Source organism: Belonocnema kinseyi, chromosome 6 (assembly GCF_010883055.1).
Source record: "Belonocnema kinseyi isolate 2016_QV_RU_SX_M_011 chromosome 6, B_treatae_v1, whole genome shotgun sequence".
Taxonomy (NCBI): domain Eukaryota; kingdom Metazoa; phylum Arthropoda; class Insecta; order Hymenoptera; family Cynipidae; genus Belonocnema; species Belonocnema kinseyi.
Window position 1 is genome coordinate 59,205,980 of NC_046662.1, and position 25,579 is coordinate 59,231,558.

The 25,579-nt window shown below is 28.6% G+C and overlaps 1 protein-coding gene across 2 annotated transcripts; it reads right to left on the reverse strand.

Moving 5' to 3' along the window:
* Positions 1–576: 576 nt before the first annotated feature.
* LOC117174834 lies at positions 577–19,654 on the reverse strand. Of its 2 annotated transcripts, XM_033364215.1 has the most exons (5): positions 19,249–19,654; positions 13,356–13,432; positions 7,377–7,445; positions 5,806–7,089; positions 577–2,977 (listed from the first exon to the last, which is right to left on the reverse strand). In XM_033364215.1, exons 1-5 carry the CDS (start codon positions 19,652–19,654, stop codon positions 692–694), a joined length of 4,122 nt encoding a protein of 1,373 aa, XP_033220106.1. In that variant the 3' UTR covers positions 577–691. The 2 variants fall into 2 exon arrangements, with proteins under 2 accessions (XP_033220106.1, XP_033220107.1); XM_033364216.1 differs by lacking the exon at positions 7,377–7,445.
* Between the last annotated feature and the right edge of the window lie 5,925 nt (positions 19,655–25,579).

Here is a 25,579-nt window from a genome sequence, read left to right on the forward strand (position 1 = left end):
AAAAACACGAAAAAGATTTACAATTAAAAAACACTTTCAAACTACCTAACTTTTCGGCTCATTAGAGACGAAACTACAAATTGAAAAAAGAGGGAGAAAATAAATTTTCAAGCAAAAATAGAATAGTTCAGTTTTCTCTTAAAAATATAATTTAAAAAAAACCGTATTTTCAGCAAAATAGATCAATTTTCTCCTGGAATAATTAAAGATGTTTAGATAAAAAATGATTTTCAACAAAGTAGTTAACATTGTCTACCAGAGATGAATATTCAAATAAAATGATGAATCTACCATAAAAAATTAATTTTTAATAAATGACTTTCACTTTTAACCAAGTAGTTGAATTTTTAAACTAGTAAATTAATCCGTAACCTAATAAACAAACTTATATGCCCTAATGACTGTAGATAAGTAGAAATCACTTTTCTGAATTCAAAAAAATATATTTAAATAATAAAAACTTGAATTTTTCCTACGGTCAATTATTCGCCACCCTAATCACCAATTAAAATTTCCCGAAAAATGTAATTTTTCGAAACTCGATAGTAACCCTGATTCGCGAGACACATTTTTTCCTTTTCCTTAAACATTAGCTGCACCGATCCCCTATTTCCTTCATAATCTCGAAACGTACTTTCAATCGACCCATCCTTAAAAATTCGGCTAACCTCCTCCAAGTCATCGCGTCGATTCACGTACTCGTCAGCTGATTACTTTCCTCAGAAGTTTGCGCCCCAGAAATTTTCTCCTCCATGCAAAGCCTCTTCACTTCCGGCTGATCTGGACTCGAACTCGAACTCGTCGTTTTCCTCTTATGAGCCAAACTATTGTGAGAGGATTTCGAATTATCCGGATGCTCACTCTTCTGTTTCTTTGAGCTTTTCTCCTTCGATTGATGTCCCGATTCTCTATGCTTCTCCACTCTCTTCTCCTCCTTTCGATCCTCATGTTTTGACCTCTCACTCTTATCCTTGGACTCTGATGATTTCGATTTTTCGTGTCTCTTGTGATGTTTACTCCTCTCACGATCCTTATCTCGCTTTCTCTCACTCCTCTCACGATCCCTTTTCACCATTTGCTTTCGATCCCTCTCCTCTTTTTCCTTTTTCACGTGCTTCCTCTCACCACCCTCACAATTCACTTGCCTGCCCGGAGATTCAGTTTTATCCTCGGCACTGTTGCGCCTTTCACTCTCGTTCGAGGAAGAAATCGACGCCGAGGAAGTGCCGAGAGGTGAAGAAATCGGTGGTGTAGTGACGTTCGTAAAATTCTTACTCTTTTCGGAAACATCGGTTGAGGGCGAGGGAGATTCCTCACAAGATTTTTCATTTTTAAACGCCTCCTTCATCTCCTCCTCTGCCATCTCAATCAGAGCTTTCACCGCATTTTCAGTGGCACACTCCATCTTCGAGGTGAAAGCCGCGACAGTCTCGGCTTCCAACAATCGATACGATTTCTCAATTTTGACTTTATCATCTCCGCACATCCTCTCGGCAATTTCAAAACTCTCCTTTCTAATCCTCTCCAACATTTCCTTGGAGGCTGCAGCCACTCCACTTCTCAGCGACTGACAAACCTCATCCACATCAGTTTTCGACTTGTAAATCGCAACTTCGAGAGCTTTATCCACAACCGCGGTCGCATACGTTTTACCGGCAGCTTGCCTCGCCGAAATCATCTCACGATCGATGGAAATTTCGACAATCTGGGGAATTGGCGCCGGCAATTCGAGAGTAGTGACCCTTAACACAGTCTCGGGCTTTGCGGTGGTAGTCGACTCAATTTTGTATTCGCTTTTCGAAATGCTAGAGTCAAAATTACTAGCCGAGTGCTCGACTACTTTCTTCGGAGTTTGACTCGAGGATTTCTGACGATGTTCCGACTTTCTCGACTCGTCGTGCTTCTTCCTCTCATCAGATCGATGATGACTCGACGATTTGCTGCTGCTGCTACTTTTCCGATGTCGATCTTCCGGCTTCTTTTCTCGCCGCGTCGTCGCGCTCTTCTCCAAACTCTTGGTCCTTTCAATCGTCTGTTTCTCCGATTCCAGGGTCGAATGCGCGACTTCGCCATTATTGCTAATTTCCTTGGATGGGCGCGAGGAGGAAGTGCGCCTCGCTCGAACTCGATCCTTGCGCTTACCATGCTGATGATCCGACTTCTTCAAGTTTCCCTGATACTCCGCAGCACGCTCCTTTGCCTTCTTCTCCTCGAGCGTGTCGCCACTGACTCGGCGATCCAATCTCTGCCGATCAGCATTTTCCTTCTGCTCGTCGGCCACCTCGACCTCGTGATGCTTCTTTTCCTTATAAAGCAAGTGCGACGATTCGCCCAAAGGTCGCGTGTGTTTGATGGTCGCATTGTAGGCCGTCTCCGGGTAATACTGTTTTAATCTGACATGCCAGGCGACACTCGAGACGGCCGAGACAGTACGGAACTGGTGTATGATGTTGCGCGGCAAGAAATAAATGTCGTTGTCGTATAAATTAATTCGGGCATAGCGGATGCCCTGCCTTCGCAATTGATTGAGTTTTGCGTCCTCGATCCACTGGACGCACTGCGAGATTGGCGGCTCGTGCAGATCGAGCTGCAATTTTTCAACGAGTTCGGGAAAGTCACCGGCGTAAAAGGCCACGACGTCTTTTGTGATTCGATTGTACTCGCATGAACGACCGCCATGGACGGCTTTCAGGACGCCAACTGCGGCTGTTGTCATTCGGTCGAGACCATGACCGACATGATCGGCGTGAGCACGAGTTCGATCCTCAAACATGTATTCACGGGCCTCGCTTATTCTAGGCAGATATTGGAGATTACGGAGTTCGTTTATACCGGTTCGGCGTCGCTTGCAGGGACTTTTGTTTATGTCGGCAGTCGGCACTAGTTGTTCACCAGGTCTGACCCAGAGTATGGGACCGTCATTTGACTCCTGGGGACTCTCCATTTTTACGGCCGACAACGGGCCCCACGGCATTGTCTGCAATTAAAGGTTAATTGTTAGTCTTCAAATATAAGAAACTAAGGATTTTTTGTAAGCTTCCAATTTCGAAATTACCGCAATGCCCCATCCCACTAAAGTTTTTAATTGTCCAAGAATATATTTTGAGCAAATGCTATCTAGAATATGCTCAGAATTTACACTTGAACAGAGCACTTATAAAGCATTTAAGAGAATTTTAAGCATTTATTGTTTGAACAAATGTACATACTAATTAATACACATATTTTTACGAAATTATTCTGGAGTGTAATAAAAAAATACTTTTTTTGTGGGTGCCAAAGATCCCAAGAAATTTTCAAACTCTTATAAACCATTCTTAATTCGAAAAAATGAGTAAGTCTTGCCATCTAGCTTTAGTTGGAGACACTAACTGTAAGTAAAGTCTTTTAGCATACTCCGTCAAGCGTCAGTCTACTATCAGCAGCTGCTGAAATTGGAGGTAAAAAAATCGTGGGGTATTAAGCACCCAGTGTGCACTTAGTGAGTGAAAAAGTAATTTTGGAGGAAACCTTTTATTGTTGAAATTTTATTGATTTTTGTTTACTTTCTAACGTAAGTATATCATATGAAGTGACATAAAGATTTTTTTATTATTTCATACTTTTTTTCTTTATAGATGGCTTATAACTTTCGACAGCGCGCGTCATCTGATTCATCATTTTATCATTAAATTTACTTTTCAACTGTTCAAATAAATATCTTTTTTGAAAGCACCCATTAAAGCACTCAAAATGGAACTTTTTAGTTTTAAACTATTAAAATTGAACTTAAATGTTTTTTAAATCAAAAATTGTATACTCAAATGTTCAATAAAAATAAAAATATATAAAATAGAAGTACTTTTAAAACTTATATAGAGTTAAAAGATTCAGATTCAATAATAAAAATGTATATCTACATTATAATTTCTAAAGCTCTATAAATTAAATACTCAATCAATGAACTCTAAAATTTTTCAAAATTATATTATTTTAAACAATTTTAAGCTAGAAACATTAAAAATTAACAAATTAAATTTTTGTTTAACTAAACACTTCTTAAATTATTTTCATCTTGAATAGTTTAAACACCCTTGAAAAGTTTCAAAATTGTTTTACATTTTTCAAATTTCAAATTATGTTTGAAATTTTTTCCAAACTTCTAAATATTTGTTCAAATGAATCGAATTTTTCCTACGATTTTTAGAAAATCCTGCAAATTAAGAACGATCAAAATATGAAATTTTAAAAAAGAAATAAGTTTCTTGAAAAAAAAATTGATTTTCCATCAAAGAAGACGAATTTTGAAACAAAAAGAATGAATTTTTAACTAAATTTTTGAATTCTCTATTATATAGTTGCATTTTCATCAAAAAAAAAAGTGAAATTTCTCTTGAAGCAGAACAATTTTTAATTACAAAAACAAAAAGTTGAGCCTTTATCTAAAAAAGATTCCAGTTGATTCTGCAAGATCAAAAATTGATTTTTTTTTAATGGAAAAATAAACTTCTTTCTTCGACCAAAAGGAATGAATTTTTGACAAAACAGTTGAATTCTCTACCAAAAAGTTGAATTTGTATCCAAAAAAGATTACATTTTTCTTAAAACAGATGGATTTTTAATTAAATAAAAACAAAAAACGAATTTTGTCAAATAATTGAATTTTCATCCAGAAAATATTTCAGTTCTTTTTTCAACACCCAAATATAATATTTATACAGTAGAATTTTCAACAAAAAAATATGACTTTTTAACAAAATTGTTGAAATTTTAAACAGTTGAATTTTTATCCAATAAAGATTACATTTTTGCCAAAGCATGTGAATTTTTAAATAAAAAAGACAAACTTTCAACAAAAAAAGATTTGAATTTTTAACCGAAAAGTTAGTTTTATTTAAGAAAAATTCCCAAAGATTCCAGTTCACTTTCTAACACTAAATTACCAAAATAAGAACTGTAAACAATTGGTAACCAAAATGGATGTATTTTTAAGAAAATTATTACATTTTCAAACAAATAATAAAACTTATAACTAAACGGATAATCTTTAGAAGTTGTTGCCAATTCAGATTCGAGATTCTTCAGCTTAAAATGAGATTGTTCAATTTTAAACGATTTGTAATTAGAAATGATACAATGGAAATTCATGAAATTCTACACACAAAAAAACAATTATTTTATTATTTACTGTGATTTTCAAAAGATTATAAACTTAAATGGACTTACTTTGAAGCAACCATGAACTCAAAGTAATTTTTTTAATAATTTATACATAACATTTTTATTATTTAAATATCTGATCTATAAGTTAGGTTAGAATTCGTATTTAAATTCCAAACGTCTATTATTCGTATTCTTTTCATAACCTGAACAAGATTTGTTGCTACATACAGTAATTAAAGTTCTTTAAGCTTACAATGGATTGAAACTAAAATGAAATAGCAAAATAATTGTTTTTTTTTTGTTTGTTTCTTAAAAAACATTTGTGAAGAAAAATGTGTTTTTTTTTCACTCTAAAAGATTGAAATTCTATCTAAAACCATTTGTTTTTTATGAAGATTTGTTTTTAGCGCTTAATCATTGTGTTAAACTTCACAAAACAATCGTAACCATATTTATTTCCAATATCAAAATTAAATTAAAAATAGTAAACCATATATAAAAAATCTTTTATGGGCGTTTTTATCATTAGAATTTTATATACTATAAGATCTATTTATTGGAAAAACGACATCTGACTTTGGAAACAACCCTATTCAAGTGCGGCCCCTGATGTACATTTTATCAACATTTTTACCATTTTACTCAAACAAATAAAATACTTACCAATCTCAAAAAGACATTTTCCTCCAGTCTTTGCATAAGATCAGGAAAATATCCTCCAACTTCCTCATGAACAGTTCCAACAAGACTGATTTGATGCAGAGGACCGTACCGAACAGTGCCATTACTGAAAGTCTTGCAAACTTGTTCCTTATACTGTAGCATCGTCGTCGTCTCAATGTCGCTGTTTCGCCCCAATACGCCATTCTTCACCGTCAAATTTGGGTAATTCATAGCCATGTGATCGAGAAGATCCGGCAAGTAGGCAGCCGCATTATGAACAATTCCCATAACATGATACGCATTCCCATTCGCATCTTCTCCAAATACAATCTGAAAATATTCCTGTGCCAATTCCTCAACTTGTTCATTCGTCAACACGTCAATTTCATCCTGATACATGTGCACAACAGTGGCGCCACCGTTTGGATAAGTCTCTATATGAATGAAATCCTTGTACTTTAAACCCTGGAGTGATTCGTGCTTTAGCGCCTGTTTCTCCAGAGTTTTGCACATTTTTGTTTGTAAATTTAGCCTCATATTGTCGCCACTCGTCTTTGGAGGAGTTGGTGGAAGGAGCTTGCTATTCAGTGAGAGAGAATTTCTGTCTCGCTTGCACTGTATTCCAACATTTGCTCGTTTGATTTTACTACGCTTGTAGCAACGAGTGCAATGATGTCTGCCGTGTTCCCTCTTTTTGTCCTTCGAGGAGGATGAAGAGTGAGATTTGCTCGGCACATTTTGATCGGCATCTGGCTTTTCTTTCGGTTCAGTTTTAACCAGGGCAGCATCCACATCAGGCAATTTACACTCGCTTGGTTCGACCTTCACTTGAATTTTCTCAAGAGATTCTTTCAAACATTCTGTCATGATGCTTTCTCTATTCTCGATTTTGATTTCAACACCCTCGATGGAATCAACATCCATTTTCACGTCTTTCGGCAAGTCGTCTGTTTTCATTGGAGGACAAGGAGTTTTCTCAACGGGAGGAGAGGAGAAATTCTCCATTTCATGGTTTATCTCTGCAACCGAGAGCTTTGCAGTGTCCATTTCAATTTTGTCAGGTGGTACTGATGAAGAATTTGATGGGATGAAAGTACCAGCAAGGTCGTTTGTGACCCTGGGAGGATAATCGGGACTTTTAGGACTACTCAAAGCTTTGCCACTGCTTTGTGGACTATCAGCAAGCTGTGGCGTTTTACTCGAAACGTTTCCACATTCCTCGATTCTTACGGGAAATGAACGTTTTTTATTTTCGCATGTCATTTCGCTACATGTTGTATCAGCCTGTAAAAAAATGAAGGTCACCTTTAAAATAAAACATTTCTAAAACATGCATAATTTATTTTAAATGTTTTTTTTTGTTTTTTATAATATACATTATTATCATTATTTTTCTGAAAAGTAGGTTAGACTTTAACCGATACATTTTGCAGTATGATAATTTTAGAATCGAGATAGGAACCCAAGCAGCTAGTATCAACAATGACTATAATATTATTGTTTGTTTACATAATTTCTATGTTTTGTTACTTTATTTGTAGCATTTTTAAGTGAAACGTTGCTATACGTACGTGGATTGAATAGGACGCAAGTTTGTCTTGTGGATACGCAGTTTCGGCATTGTCGTACTTGGTATGAGCCTTAAACATTAAAATATAATTTTTTTAAATCCATCAAATTACAGGCCTCCCCACACCCTATAGGATAAAATATAGAGACCGACGGGTATGTTTGTCACGGTCATAGGGTACTTTTTTCGAGCTTTAAGGGTAACAAATTTAGGATAAATTCATAAGATGTTAAAACAATTTAAGTTCAATTCGAAATAATCCAAATAAATTGGAAACATAATTTAAAAATAAAAAAAATGTCACTGATTTCCGCAAATCTAAAATGAATTCAGAGGAATGCAAGATAAACAAGAAAAATTCGATACAATTCATAAAAATCTAAGGTAGATAAAAATAAATCAAATTGATAACAATTTAAAAATATCAAAAAATTGAATTCAGTAAGTTTAAAACGAGCTTCGAAAAAATTCAAGGGCATTCGAAAGAATTTGATGAACTGCCTTAGAATTGAAAAAATTGATTGAATTGAATAGGGTTCAGTGAATTTAGAAGAATTCAAGTAAATTACCAAAAGTCGAGAAAATTCCGAAGAATATAAAGGAATTGTGGCGGTTAAAAATAAATTCAATACTCTTCAAATCTTATACACCATACTAATTTCGAACCCGAAAAGTAACTAATGACTATAAAATAATTTAAGTTAAATTCAAAAGAATTGAAATAAATCGAAAATTCAAGTTGAATTAAAAGAAAACCTTTAAAAATATGATAAACTTAATTGAATTCAATAAGATTAAAATGAGCTTCAAATAAATTAAGACAATTCAAAAAGAATTTGATGAAATGCTTAAGAATTTAAGGTGAGGTTACGAATAATTCAGGACGAATTAAATAAAAACTTAAATTTTTTTAATTCACTGAATGAAATAGAATTGAATGGATTTAGAAGAAATCATGTAAATTAAAAAAATCCAAGCGAATTCCGTTAAATTCAAAGGAACACAAATGAATTGGAAACAATTTTTATAAATCCATTTATTTCAGTAAAGTATGAGTATATTTAGAGGAATGTAAAGGAAAAGAAGATTCATAAAAAAAAATAAAAATGAATTGAAAACACATTTGAGTGAATAGAATACAATTTGAAAATATGAAAAAATTAATTGAATTGAGTAGAATTTTTGTGAATTTAGAAGAATTCAGGGAAAATTATGAATTGCAAAAAAAAAATTTATTCTCTCGAAATGTTTGAAATCCTACGAAATACCTCACTTCTCTTGATTAAATTCTTTAAAATCCACTAAAATATTCTACAATCGCATGAAATTCTATGATGATATTTTCAAAAATCCTGAGAAACTAATTAAAATATCTTGAGAGCTATAAAAAACCCTTAGAATTATTGAAATCTTCGGCAACCTTATCAAATCCCTTGGAATTTTTTAAAATATCTTAAAATCTGTCAAATCGCCTCATATATTAAAAAAGTCTAGAAAAATATATCTCCTAAAATATTTTAAGCGCTTTAAAATTCCTTTAAAATAATACATTTTTAAAAAACGTTTTGAAATCCCTCGAAACTTTTAAAAGCTCTTGAGTATTCCTTAGAAATTTCTTTAAAAAACCCTAAAATATTAAAAATCCCTTCAGATTATTTAAATCTATTAAAAATGCCTCGAAATCTTTCAAAATACCCTGAAATATTTCTGTATTACTAAATACACTGCCGTGCAAAAGATTTAGGCCACCTCTTTTTTATGGTTGAATAAATACTCTTAATTTTAATTATACCAGAGCTAAAAAAAATTTCTCTTTAAAAGGTTGATTTTTTTCGAAATTCTGTATAAAATAAACCCAGAGTGAAGCCAATTTGTCTAGTTTTTAAGTAGATATTGCAAAAATAGTGTAAATTTTCAATAACTTCCGAAATAATCAACATTTTTAAATGTTCTTTCGCTCATTTTAAAGCTATTTTTTCATTGTATCACAACAGATTATTATTATAAATCATAAAAATTTTTTTTGTGAGTTGCAAGAACTTGAAGTTGTAACAAAAAAGTTGGAAAAATTGCAATATTATTTTGGTAAGAAATTTTGTTTAAATATTTTTTTAAAATAGTTTTTTAATATAAAAATGTTTATGATTTATACTCGTGAGCTGTTGTGATACGGTGAAAAAAGTTTCAAAATGAGCCCAAGAACATGAAAAAATGTTGATTATTTCGGAAGTTATTGAAAATTTAAGAAAACATTCAGATTTACACTATTTTTGCAATAGCTACTTAAAAACTAGACAAATTGGCTTGACCCTGGGCTTATTTTATACAGAATTACGAAAAAGTCAACCTTTTAAAGAGAAGAAAAGCAGTGCTTTCATTGATAACTTACACTCTTACTTGCTATTTAAAAACCGAAGTTAAAAAAATGCAAATTGGCAGCATATCCTGAGCCTCAGATTTGGAAAGTGCAGATTTTAAAATGTAATTCAATGTAAAATTAGTTTTTAGTTTCTTTTTAGAATGTAATAATTCAAGCTTAAAAATGTACTTACAAATTTTATCTCGATCAAAATATTGAAACAAGCAGGTTTTCAGTACTTTCTTTCACAAAATGAGAAAAATTTGACGAAACTTTAGATATTATTTTACTAATATTTTTTCTTAGCACGGAGTAATTAAAAAATTTCGAATTTTTTAAAACAATCCACTTGAAATGTGTATACAGTTTCACAAGTTTATTATAAACAATGTTTCTTTAGTTTCTAGGAATACAGTAACTTAAGTAATTAAATTATAATAAAAAATGACAGGGAGACCATTTTAATTTTTTTTTAATCCAGTTTGTTTCCCGGTTCTCGAAGATTTTTGACGATCAATGAAAATTAAAAAATCAAACTTTAAAGCCAAAATTTTTTCCATTTGAAGTAATAAAAACTGAGATGCTCAATAAATTACACGTATAAAATGGAAGTTACTAAAATTTGTCAACTAAACAATTTTAAATTAAATGTAGTTAAGCTGCCAAATAAAATTTTTTAACCTTTTATAAATTATAGAGTTCAAAGATTCAGATAAAGTACCAAAAGTACAAATCCGCGTTATCATTTTTAATGCTCTAAATTTAAGGATCAATTAATTAATTTTAAAAAATTTTAATTATATCACTTTAAGCAATTTTAAGCTAGAAACATTAAAAAGTGAACAAATACATTTTGTTGTAATTTGAAAACTTCTTAAATTAAAACTTGACTCATTTTTATTTTAAGTATTTTAAAAACCCTCAAAATGCTGAAAATGTTATTTCAAAATCTTAAAACATTTACATGTTGTTTTACATTTTTTCAAATTTTAAATTATTTTTTAATTTTTTTCAGAACTTCTTACCATCTTTTAAAATGATTCGAATTTTTCCTAATTTTTTTTTTTAATCCTGAAAAATCAAAGAATTTCTTTAAATGTTCCACATTAATTTTTGATAATTTTGTAAATCTTTTTAAATATTCTCTTAGAATCAATTTTTCAAAATTACTTTTTTTTTAATTTCCCTAGAAAATGTGCTTTATTCTTCTGAAGCTTTACAAAATTCTTAAAAAGCTTCTAAATTTTTTATTCGATATCTGCTAAAATCTATATTTGGTTTTAAAATTAGGCCGTGAACTTTTTGCACCGAAAATTTTGTACGAATGCCCAGATTTTTCCAGCACACGTAGACACTACGTTTATCATTACTTTTTATTCACAATTGTCAATTTTCAATTTTAAACGAATTTTAACTGCAGTTTAAAATTCTTTAAATTGAAATGTACGCTTTAAGAAACGATGGAAATTAAAGTTTGACCGTTTTTTTCCCTAAAAATATGTAAAATTCCTGGAATCATAAAACTCTTGGTTTTTTCCCCCGGTTTTCGGGTCCAACGGTCACCCTGAATAATTGATTATTTCTTGAATTTGTCTCTAAAGTCTATGAATTTGTATAATAATTTAAACCCGTTTTTATTTTATCACCTTATACATAAAATGCAGTGCATTTTTAGGTAGAAGTAATATGGGTTCCAGATTAAAAAATATATATTACGTTTTAACACAATTGATGAATTTTTAACCAAATAGTTGAATTTTCAATAAAAAACATTAACTTTTTACCAAAAAATACGAATTTTCAACAAAAAATACATCAAATCTCAACCAAATAGTTGAATTGAAGTTTAACATTCAACTAAGTAGTTTTATTTAAAAAAAAAAATAATTTTCAACTCAAATGATGAATATTTAACTAGAAAGAGAGAGCACTAGACAAATGTTTAATAAAAAGGATAAAATTGATATGTGTGGAAACAAAGACAAGGGTGAAGATAGGAGAAAAGAGAGAACTTCTGAACGGGAAGGGGGCAAAAATAATTTTCTATAAAAAAAGACAAATTATCAACAAAATACATTAATTTTTAACTAGAACAGAACAATTTTCAAACAAACAGTTGAATTTTGAACTAGAAAAGATCAGTTTTTAAACAAAAAAGGAATAGTTTGATTGTCAGTTCAAAAATTAATTTTCCATTAAAAAGACAAACCAATTTTAAACCAAAGTAATGAATTTTCAACTAAAACGATAAATCTTCAACTAGAATAGATGATTTTGAAACCAAAAAGGTAGATGCTCAGATAAAATTATTAATATTTAACTGAATTCCTAAATTTTGAACTGAAAAGATGAATTTTCAAAATAGAAGATTAATTTTCAAACATAAAGAATTATTTTCAACCAGAACAGATACGGTTTTTCAACAAAATATATGAATTTTCGACTAAAAAAGACAAATTTTACATCATATAATTGAATTTTGAACTGAAAAATATCAATCTTTAACCAAACTAACGAATTTTTTCAAACTGAAATGATGAAACTTTAACTGCAATAGTTGAACTTTGCAACCAAAGTAATGAATTTTTAATTAAAATGATGAATATTCAATCAAAAAGATAAGTTTTCAATCAAGAAGATTAATTTCCATCAAAATAAACGAATATTCAGGTATAAAGGATAATAGTTAAATTTGTAGTCACTAGTTAATGTTTCAACTGGAATAGTTCAATTTTCAATATAGCAAATTTATTTTTAGTCACAGAAAAAAACGAATTCTGCATAAAATAGCTTATTTTTCAACCAAAGAAATGAATTTTTAATTAAAATTATGAATCTTCAACCAAAAAGATGAGCTTTCAACTAAAAAAGATATTTTTTAAACAAAACTGAATGATTAAATTTGTATTTAAAAGAAATTAATGATTAACTAGACGTGAATTTTTAACTAAGCTGATAAAATATTCAACTGGAATGATTAAATTTTTAGTTAAAAAAAATAATTTTCAATAAAAAAAATTTCAACATACTAATTAAAATTTCAAACTTAAGTAGTTAAATTTTCGGCAGAAAAAATTGCAGCCAAAGAAAAAAGGAATTTTCGACAAAGTAGCTTATTTTTTAACCAAAGGGAGGAATTTTTCATCAAAATGATGAATTCAACAAAAAATAGGATTTTTCAACATGATTTGAATTTTAAACTAAAAAAGGATTTTCATTCCAGAGAGAGACAAAATTACAAACAAACTGTTGAATTTTCAGGTAAAAAAAAAGAATGTTCGACTAAAAGGAATCAACTTTCAATTAAAAATAGAATAGTTAAATTTTCAACCAAAATGATTAATTTACAAAAAAAAAATAACGAATTTTCAATAGAATAGAATTACAGTGGCATAAAGCTAATTTTACAAATAAAGAATCTTGGTTGTTGAATTTTATATTGCAAAAAGCATGCTCTCGAAAAAATTTCGTAACTTAAAAAAAAAAGCCGTGGGCCGGGTGTATCCAGGTACATAAGAATTCCCGGACAATTTCAGGTGTACCAGGTTTTCCAGGTAGAGTAGACACCCCGTAAATATATTACACAAGTATTATATAAAAGATATATATCTCCATACTTACATTCGCAGAATATGTAATATTTTCTTCTGGTGGACAGACACTGGTACACACAGCTTCGGCGCATGTTTTGTCTTTTTCTAAAATAAAAAAAAAAATTACTTGTTTCTCAATTATTGATTAGTGTTTAAAATTCATGTAGCACATTTTTTAAATACTCGATTTTTTTCTTTACGACTCTCTTTAGTGAGAATAGTCGTTTTATAACCTTAAAAATAATCTTTGAATAAAACTCGAGTTTTACTCGAACTCTTCCCTCTACACATTACGTTCGAAATCGAGGAAATGGGAGTTTTTAATTGCTACTCTGTTGAATAAATATGGCTGATAAGAACATTATGTTCATTCAAGTCTAGAAAAATGGAAAGCTTTTAACAGAGATTGTTATTAAAAATAAATGTTGATTTCTGAAAAATATACATTTAACAATAGAATTTTTGTATCGATTTATATTAAATATATTTGACAAAAGTTGTTAAAAATGTGCAGTTTTCATTTATATGATACCTTTTCAAATAAATCCATTGTAATCGAGACTAGGAAGGTTTAAATAAAGGAAACTTTTTTAAAATTTAAATTTTGATTAGAAAAAATACTCTACTCTTCAAGACATTTTTTTTAAATAAAAAAAATGTATTATGGCCAGTGTGCAATCAAGTTTAACCGCTATTCTAAAACTGGTTGCCTGAAACGATTAAATGTTCATCTGTGTTAAAATCACCTCAAAACAAACAAAAAGGTTCAAAATATATTCCCGCCATTTTCATAATCTATGTTTCAAGAATTTCATGTTTGTACTCTATTATACTTCAACAAAATGTAAATAAGTAAAAACCTACATAAGTGTGCATGGAGAATAAACTTGCCTATCTTATCTATCAAGAATATTAAGATGTGAATGCCATGCCTAAATTTGCCTCAAACAGTCTAGACAACAAAGACAATATTACGCTTTTTTTAAACTGAAAGATAGAGTCGTCTCCTTAAATTATTATTAGATATATCTGAGAGAAATTTTTTTAAATTAAATGTGATCTGAATTAATAAAACCTAATAATATAATCTAACGATTTTCGATAGAATGTTCATTCTTTTTGGTTAAAAAGTCTACTATTAAAAGAGTTCATCTTTTTTTGGTTCAAAATTTAATTATTTTCTAGGAAATTCAATAAATCTGTTAAAAAGCCATACTTCTGGATATAAAATTCAATTGTGTTGAACATTCATCTTTTTGGTTTCCAAACTTATCTCTTCCCGAAGAAATTTCACATTTTTTTATTAAAAACGCAACTGCCTTGTTAGAAATTTATATTTTTCGGTTGAAAATTAACTATCTGTGTAGAAAATACGTAATTAATAATTTTTATGAAAATTCTAGTATCCGCTATCTTGGGGGTTAAAAAAAAACCCTAAAATAATTTTTGAAAATACCATCAAACTTAGAAGATATTCAAAATTGAAAATTTTGGTCCTTTTTTCTTAAATTTTCATAAATTTGGTGATTGTAATGATATTAAGGTCTATTCTTTTTAATTATTCGTAAGTGGACGCACTTTCGAACAAGTATTTTTTGAAGAAAAACGTTTCAAAAACGTCTTGGATTTTTCAAAAACTAATTTTTAAACTGAATTTAAGAAGAAAAAAAAGACAAAATTCAAGAATTTGGTATCAAATTTAACTATTCAGTTGAAAATTCGTCTTTTTTTGGTAGAATATCAATTTGTAGTATAAAATGCAACTGTTTAGTTGACAATTTATATATGTTATTGAAAATTCGTTGTTTTATTGGGTAAAAAATGCAACTATCTGGTTAAAAATCAACCTATTATAGTTAAGTAATTTGTTGAAAATTTGTTGTTAACTAAATTCAAGTATTAAATTTTTCGTTAAAAAGGCATCTCTTTAGTTGGAAAACTAAACACCTTGGTAAAAAGTTGAACTATTTTCTTCAAAAGTTTATTTTTTGTTTGTTGAAGTTGCATAATTTAGTAGAAACTTGTTCTTTGTGTTTTTAGTTTAAAATTAATTTTGCTTAAATGAAAATTGAACTTTTTTTGTTTTAAATTGACATTTTCAGGTTGAAAATCTAACTATTTTGTAGAAAACTCATATTTTTTGCTTAAAACGACAAATAATATAGTAGAAAATTGAACCATTTGGTACAAAATTAAACTTTTTTTTTATAGAAAATTCGTTTTTCCCAGTCAAAGTGAAGTTTCTTAAATGAAAACTTAACTTCTCCATTGATGTTTTAGTTAAAAAATTCAACTACTTTAAAAGTATTAGAAACGAAAAAAAATTTGCAGAAAATTAAACTTGGTTGAAAAATCCACTATTAGGTTAAAAATGGATGTATTTCGTTTTAAATTATTAATATCAGTGACCATTACTGTTTTACTTTTAATTTTTGCGATGTTGTCATTAGTTAAAATAGCGGATATATTATTGTAGCCAATTACGGAATAAGTTAAAACATATTTTTCAATCAAAAGTAAAGAAATTGTGGCATTAGTAGAAAATTTTGAGGAAATAGTGATTTCAGTGTCATTGTTTTCTAAATACTAGTAGTAAAATAGTGTCATGGTTAAAAAAAAAATGCGTCAAAAAACAAAATTCAAAATAATTATATTAATACGCCTTTAGAACCAGTAAAATTAAATTCAAAAGAATAAAAATAAAATGTAAAAAATTCAAAAAATCTCATTGATTTCAGTAAAATTGCAGTGAATGTAGATGAATATTAAGGGAAATGACAAGAATTCAATAAAATTGATAAAAAATTGAGGTGAGTTCAGAAAAATCAACTGCATTCTTTGAAAACCTTCAAATTATTCTAATAGTGTTATCTAAGAAAATTAAAATGTCTAAACTGCAAATCCGTTTTATTATCCACTGATAGTTCCAATTGACCTTATTAAAAATATTAACAATATTATTGCATTAAAACCTGTTAACATTCTTGTATCCTAAAAGAAAATATTTTAAACTAACCCACAGAATCCCTTTAAAACCACGGAAATAACAAATCCATGTGAAAATTTCATTGAGATAAAAAAGCTGCAAGCGTTTTATCACATCGAGGCCGTGTGCTAGTCTCACATCTGTTTTCCATAAAAAACATCCCAAACAACAACAATTCCTTATCTAAAAAGTCGTGAAAAATCGATCAAATTAAAAAAATCTTAAATGTCATACAAAGTACTCCTACCCTTCCCCATTCCCTCATTTTTCCAGAAAGCCATTTCATTTTTTATTTTCCAACAATTTTTAAAGAAAGCAGAACCATAAATAAACATAATTCTTTATTTTTTTCGAAAGTAAGTCCTCTCTGAAATCCTTGAAATCTTTATGAATTTGTTAAAATCTCAGCAAGTACTTCAAATCTTTGTTAAACCTGTTTAAATTTTATTAAAATATTTGAAATCTTTGTGAAATATTGTGTATTCACTTGAAATTATAAAAATATTTTTAATCTGTGTAAAATCATTTGCAATTTTAGAAATACGGTTTTAAAATCTTCAAAGTATTTGAAATTTTTTGAAAGTTTTAAAATCTTTGAAATACTTGCAATCTTGAATATAGAGGCAATTTAAGGTAAATCAGAAGAATACGATAAAATTCAAAAATATGAAAAAATCTTTGGATTTTAGCAAAATTTAAGGGAATTCAAAAGAATTTGATGAAATACCTCAGAATCCAATTAATTGGAATATCTTAAAATTCCCTCAAATATAAGTCCCTTGAAACTTTTTTAATATCTTGAAAATTCCTTTGAATATTTTAGAAGGCCCTACTATATTTTAAATCCTTCTGAATTTTTTTGAAATCCATTCAAATTATTAAAATCTGTTAAAGATTTCCTGGAATCTTTTAAAATTCCATAAAATATTGCAAATATTTCGAGATGCCTTGCGAATCTTTTAAAATAACTTAAATAATTTCAAATTCCCCGAATTTTTTTTCAAATCCCTTCGACCTATTAAAATTTGTTGCGAAACATTTGAAATTTCCTCAACTATTTCTTTTATCTGAAGATCAGAACATTCAAATGAAGGAAACATTTTTTCGCAGATTTTTTTTTTTATCAAAAAATATTATTTCAACTGCAATTGAAATAATTAATTCGAAGTTTATTTTTTTATTTGTTATAATTCAATATTTCAGTGCTGTTTCTAGTTTACAAAGCTATCAGTAAAAATTTCGTTTATTTGAACGTTCGGAACTTCAAGCAAATAAAGAGTTCAAATCCTTTGAAATATGCCAAATTCCTTAGAAACTTTTTAAACATTGGATTGGGATCTTTTCAAATTCCCTTAAACATTTCAAACCCTTGAAACTTTTTTAATCTCTTCGAAATACCTTGGATATTCAAACTGTACTTTCACGTATTTCAAATTATTGAAATTTATTAACATTTTTTGGGAATCTTGTAAAATTTTTTAAAATATTTCCAATTCTTTTAAAGTTCTTGAAGATTCCTTGGAGTGATTAAGAATGTTATAAAACCTAAAAAAAATCCTCCGAAATCTTAGGAAATTCCCTCAATTTTAAGGTATTTCAAAATAGTTAAAATAAAATTGTTCAATATCTTTTCAAATTCTAGTAAATTCTTCAAACACACCGGGAAATTTCTTTAATTCTTTAAAATTTTAAATCCTTAGAAATTCTTTTAAAATTTGTAAATTTTTTGAAAATTGCCTTGAACCTTTTCAAATCCCTTAAAATATTTCAAACTCTTGAAGCTTTTTAAAGTTCTTGAATGTTTTTAAAATCCTCTTAAAATATTATACACCGTTAAAAATTTTTTTAATCCCTTCAAATTATTGAAATATGTTCACATTTTTTGGGAACATTATAAAATTTCCTAAAATATTGCAAATGCGTTGATATCCCTTGAAACTTTTAAAAAATCTTAAAATTTCGTTTAATATCTTCCAAAATTCTTTAAAACCTCTGAAATTTTTTTAAACCTTTTGAAATATTTCAAATCCTTAGAAATTGTTTTCAAATTTGTAAATCTCTTGAAAATTCCTTGGATATTTCTAGAAAAATCATAAATGGGTACTGTGTATCCCTGATTAATCTTGACAACCACTTAAAGATCTTAAAGTACTTTCAACAGAAATTCTCTAACTTTTGCCATAATTTTTTTTAAACCTCTGACTTTTCCTGACCAAAAAAATTGCCCGATTTCCAGGTTAACCTAGACCTGCAACCACGCTGAAAAAAGTGACGACTAGACACTGTGTACCATAAACAAAGAGATATTATTCATATAAAAATGTAATTAAAAAAAAAGTTTACAACACTGTTTTTAAATGACAATGGGTATAGAATGAAATAATGTTCCCAAGATAATGAAATTTTCAGTTCTATAAAGGTTCGAAACTCAAAAACTGTTTTGTCATTCGATGATACTTTTAATTGACCTTATTAAAAATATTAACAATTTTATTACCACCAAAACTATTACCATTCTTATACTCTGCAATAAAATTTTGCATTAAAACTGTGCTAGAGAATTACATTAAAACTATGAAAATAGCAATCCCACGTGAAAATTTCATTACAATAAAAAAAGCTGAAAACGTTTTTTCTCATCGAGGCCGCGTGCCAGTCTCGCATCTGTTTTCCATCAAAACATCACAAACAACAACAATTCCTTACCTAAAAAGTCATGAAAAACCGACCAAATCGACAAAAATCGCAAATGTCATAAAAAAAAGTACCCCTACCCTTCCAACTTCCCTCTTTTTTCTCAGTCTCCAAGAACTTTAGTCGCAATCTCCAGCATGATCTACCACTTGAAAAGCTGGACCAAAAAGCCGAAAAATCGAGTGTTTGTCAAAAACGTGCAATGGTATAAAGGAAGGGGGACAAAATGTATAGAAATTACCCTCGGGCTCTTGAGGAAGACTGGCTGTTTTGTTTGCGTCTTTGGTGTCGCTGTGGAGGGACATGCCGCGCAATTCCAGAGGCAAGAGATGCAAACTCGACTTGACAACGTGCGCTTCCCCGGTGTCTCTGTCCGCATCACCACAGGAGATTTGTTCCAAGTTTTTCGTCAAGTTTAGTGACGATGACGCCTTGGTGAAAACTGTGGGCGTCCCGTTGGTCTTGACCGAGCGTGGCTCGGAATTGCACCGACTTTTCCTCTTTTCCACAATGATGCTCGCGCGCGTTACGTCACAGGACTCAGTCCTCGTTACGTCTTCCCGAATTGGCTCATACGCACTGTGAATTCCACTATTTACATCGCATCGCTCATTTGACACGGCACTCGCACTAGTTTCGGATGCCATCTTGATTTCGTGAGCAACATCCTCTCAGAGGTTATTAAACGAGCATTCCTATTGGTCCGCAGAGCGGAGATACGGCCACTCAGAACGCGCGTTACATTGTGAAATTTCTACATTTCTGATTCCCCGATTTTGAAAACGGGTTTAAAAATAGGGTCGTTCGCTAATTTTTATATTTTTGGATATGAGAATATTCACTCCAGGATCACTAATAGTACGAGTATAATTAAAAAATATCTTTTTTCGATTTTTTCTTTGAAAAAGAAAATATATGCTTTTTTTCAAATTTGTAATTTGTCGCGCCCTGCCCCCCACTAGATGTGACGTCACATGCTGTTAATTAGGTATTTTCACACTTCCTTGAGTGCTGAGGGGAAAACAATGGACCAAATGCATGGAATTCCGTCCATTTTTGCCCTATTTTGGTAATATCTTTGTAAAAACTAATTTTGTCTATATAAGTATATTTGAAAAATAGTTTTTATTTTTTAAGAACTATGTAATCAAATAATAAATTTATAATAATTATTATCCCTTACAAAGATATTACAGAATTAAAGGTTTGTTCCATGTATTTCTTTCATTGTTTTGTCCTCGACCCTCAACGAAGTTAAGCCAGCTGGTGGTTGAAGTGAAAATACCTAATTATTCGACATTTTGACTCTTTTGTGTATTATCTTCGTCATGAATAATAATTATACTATCATTTTATTATGACATTAAATAGTTCTTAATAAACAAAAACTAATTTTCAAAAACTTTTACACAGAAAAAATTAGTTTTTATAAAAAAACGGACAAATTAAATTTTCAGTTAATCAATTTTTAATGAAAAAAACTGGTTTTCATCAAAATTGTTTATTTTAAACCAAAGAAATGAATCGTCAACAAACAAATGAAAATATAATAGTTAATATTTGAATAAAAAAATATTTTGAATTAAAATCAGTTGAATTCAACCAAAAAGGACAAATTTTTAACAAATAATGCAATTTTTTAAATGAAAAGATCAATTTTAAATAAAAAATAAAAAAATAAAATAAAAGAACAATTTTCAATCAAAGAGAAGAAACTTGAACCGGTACAATTTTATTCAAAAACAGTTGAATAAACAAAAAAGACGATTTTTCGCTAAAACATTTGTTTTTTAATTTTGAAATATAGTTGTTCTTAGTTTTCAATTTAAAAAATCAAAAGCTCTTGAAAACATGTACATACTATGGAAATGCTCTTTCAGTAAACAGTAATGTTATTTTTGTGAAAAGCAGAACTATACACGAAAAAATGAAGTAAAAAAATACTTTTCATATATTAAATTTGAATTTTCGCAGAACTTGGACGGTTGAGTGGGAAGGGGCAAATCCAAGATGATTGCGTGCCGAGGGCCAAACTTTTACCAAAGAAAACTTCATTTTTTTAATAACTTAGAAAATAATTCTTTTTTAACATAAATGTATTTGGACATTATTTTTTCGTTTCCAAAAGCTATTCAATTAGATAATAAAATCGACAAAAAAATGTAAGAATTGTATTATATAATTAAATGGCTTTTTAAAAATATAAAACAATATCCAAATACACTTATGGTAATAAACATTTTCGTCAAAGTTACTAAAGAAATTAAGTTTAATACCCTGCGAAATATATTATCGTTTTAGCACTCGGCGTGCAAACATCTTGCTAGCTGACGTCACAACATTATATATCTAATATTTTCTAAACAAGCTAGCGTTTCATGCTTTTATTTAAAAAATGAAAAAATGTAAAATAATTAATGTAATTTAATTAATAATGAAGACACTATGCGTGTTATACTTATGTAAAATTAAAATCATCTATTTTTCTTTTACTTGTGTTCTTAATTAACGATTAACCACTGTAGATTGCTCACTTACTCAGAGAAATTATCAGGTGTAAACTTATCTTTTACGTTTCTTATGGTGGTTTTTAGAAGAAATTATTCTCTTTTTGAAACGCTTTTAAAAAAGGTTTTTTTATGGACTTGATGCATGAAAAATATACTTTTAAATAAATGAGAATGACTAAATAATTAGAATTAACTACATTTATTGTTTTTATCAAAATGAAACATGTATCTTTTTTAGCTTTGAAAGCGTCTGACGTCACACGATATGGGAGCGCCACTTGTTTCGTTTGAAAAATCGACATTTCCGATCAATATTTTGTCACTTTTTAATTAATTATTTTATACTATTGAATAAACAAAATTAAGTTTCAATTTTACATTTAACTTCTTTGGGAGTTATAATTAATAGGAAACTTAACTTCAGAAAAGAAGTTGTAAAGGACTCTAATGTATTTATCTTTGCATACAATTTATGAGAATCGAAAAATTTCTTAAAACTTATGAATATTATTTTTATTATTAATTATATTTTTATCAGCTAGAGATGAATTTAAACATTTTTTTACGATAAATGGGTTAAAGCTCAAAAAAGGGGGGAAATGTCTTCTTTCTTTCTTTTTGTTTTTTGAATTTGAATGTAAATTTAAAAATGTGTGAAAGCACTCTGTGGGCAAAAAAGGGCTATCATAGGTCAAACAGAAGCCAGCCACTGAGTAGCACTAGCTGCTTTAGTCAAAATACCGCCAAAATTCAAATTGGATAAATGCAAAATTTTAAAAAAATCTAAATTAATAATAAAAGTTAAACTATTCACTATTAAAGTCAACTATTACAGTTATGGATGGAAGTTCATCTTTTTTAACTCAAAAATTTTATTATTTGGTTGAAAAATGAAGTATTTTAGAGAAAATTCGACTTAAATTTAGATTTAAAAAATCCTTTTTAGGTGCAAATTCAACAGATTTATTAATAATTCATCTTTTTGGATAGAAAATTCATCTATTTTGCGGCAAGGTTTTTTTTACCATTAACATTTCACGGTTGCAAGTTGAAATCGTTTTAACATGTCTGATTCCCGAAAACTGAAAATAGTTTAATGATTGAGTTTCTTTTAGAAGTGGTTAAGAAGCGAAAAAACATCATTTAGGAATTATAATTAAAGTATTTTTTCATTCGCTAGCGATGGGTTTTGAAATTAGCTTTTTTTTAAGGTAAAGGGGACAAAAGGGAAAAATATCATTTAAAGGTAAATTAAAGAATGTAAACGTACTTCATGTAAAAGGTTTGTTTAAAAGTAACAAGTAATTATTTTGAAACTTTATAATCAGAATTTTTTACCAAAAAACAAAAAAGATGAATTTTCAATGAAAAATTCCGTAGTTGATTTTTCAACAATTTTTTGATTTTGAATAAAAAATATTTTAGTTCAACCAAAAAAGACGAATTTTAAACAAAATATTTGAACCCTCAGTTAAAAAAAGATTAATTTTGAAGAAAAAAAAAACATTTACAATTTTAACCAAAAAAGTTAGCATTTATGCTAAGGAGATACATTTTCTAGTAACAAAGACGAATTTTCAACAAAGAAGTGAAAACCATTTTTAAACATTTTCAACCATAAAAGATTATTCAGTCACGAAAGATAAAAAACATTGCACGAAACGTGTTGAATTTTCAAGCCAAATAGAAAAATGTTCTACAAAACATTAAAATTTTCAACCCGAAAAAATGAACTGTCAACAAAAAAGTTCATGTTCAAAATTGTTTAAATGATCAAATTATTCAAACAAATACGGGAATTTTCAATTAGTAAAGATAATTCTTCAACAAAAATGCAAAGTTAAATTTTGAATCAGAAAAATTAGTAATAAACCAAAAAGAAAAAATTAAAATATTTCATTTTGCAAGCAAATAGATAAATTTTCAACCATAATGATGAAAATTTAACGAAAATTGTTTTTAAAAAAATGCAACTTAATTATTGAATTTTCAAACTGAACATACGAATTTTCAAAAAAATAGTTACCAAAACGCTTCCAGTTTCAATTCAAAAAGACGAATTTTCAACAAAAAAGGTAAACTATCAAAATAAAAAAGAATGACTTTTTAACAAAAAAAAAATGCAATTTCAACTATAAACATAATAGTTAATTTTTCAATGAAATGGAATTAACTTTAAAAATGAATCAACTATTTTGTAGACAATTCGACTATTTGGTTAAATAGTATCTTTTGTATCAATAATTCATATTTTCGTGTTCAAAATTCATATTTTTCAGTTGAAAATTCAATTGTTTTGTTGAAGATTCGTTTCTTTTTGTCGGAAAATTTAATAATTTGGAAACTTTTTTTTCTTTTATTACTGAGAAATCGTTCGTAGCAGAATGTTAAACCATTTTGATGAATTTTCATCTTTTGATTGAATTAACATTTTGTTTCAAGATTGAAATGTTCTTTTTTTATTGATAAATTGGCCTTTTTAATAGAAAAATTATGTTATTGGATAAAATTAATCCTTTTGTTGAAAATTCATCTATATGATTAAAAATGTATCTGTTTATTGGTTGACATCTTAAGAATTGGAAGTTTTTAAAATTGAATTTAATATATCAATTTTTATTACTAATTTGTATGAAAACGCAATTTTTTCATTGATTTAAATTGAATTTTCGCGGAACTTTGACTAGAGCAGCTAACGCGACCTATCGACTGGCAATTTTCCTTCTAAATTTTTCTTATAAAAGTTATATTTTTATTAAACATAAACTTTTGCAAACGCAAATTTATTTTCGTGAAATTAAAAACACCCAAAATCCATAGCAATTCAGAAAATAAAATCATAAAATAAAAAAACCGAGATGGTGTTTGTCAACTAGAAGTTTGTCAACTAGAAGTCGGCTGGTTTTGTAGGCCAAAAATGTTGTGAACACTGAATTACCTGATTATATTCAAATTACAGAGAGCATAAAAATATTCTATTTTAATTATTATTTTGAAATTGATTAATTTCTCTTACGGTTGATTTGAAAAGAGAAATTTTCGAGATAACGAATAAATAAATTTAAAAGCAAATTCTTTTCGTACTTTAGAATTGTAGCGAAATTAAAAAAAAATGTTTAATCTAAACCTTAAATTTAAATAAAATTGAGATAAATTAAAAAATTAAATGAAATTTAGTTAAATTCCCAAATTTAAATAAACTATTTTCTTGAAAATTTCATTATTTTGTAAAGAACTCAACTTGTTGATCAAACAAATCATATATTCTTTTTCATAATCGAACTAATTTTGTTGAATAATATTTTTGTTTTTATTAAACATTAAACTTTATTGTTGAACATTTGTCTTTTTGTTTAAAAATATTAATCTATTTTGTTCGAAAATTAAAACTACTTTCTTGAAAAATCATCTTTTTTCGAATATTTAAGTTTTTTTAAATGAAAATTTGTCTTTTTGGACAGAAAATTCGTCCTTTTTGATGGTGCAACTATTTTGGTAAAAATTTAATTATTTGATAAAATTTGTACTATTTTGTCAAAAAAATCATCTGTTTTTGTCGAAAATTCAACTGTTTTGTTGAAAATTCCTCCTCTTTGATTGAAAATTCAACTTTTTTGATAGAAGTGGCATATTTTTAAATAAAAAATTATCTATATTGGTTGAAAATAAACTGATTTATTGAAAATTCAACTTTCTCCTGAAAAAATCATCTATTTGGTTGAAAATGTGACTGTTTTTGGTCAAATTAATTAAACTAATTTTCTTGAATAATCTTTTTTTTTTTGGTAAAAGATTCAATTGTTTTTTTTTGGTTTAATTTCGTCCTTTTAGATAGAAAATCCATCCCTCTTGATTAAAAATTTGACTTTTTTGATCGAAAATTAAACTGTAAAGTAGAATATTTGTCTTTTTGGATCGATAATTAATCTTTTTGCTTGAAAATACTAATTTATTTGTTCAAAAATTAAAACTACTTCCTTGAAAAAACATATTTTTTCGAATAATCAACTGTTTTGTTGAAAATTTGTCTTTTTGGATAGAAAATTCGTCCTTTTTGATGCT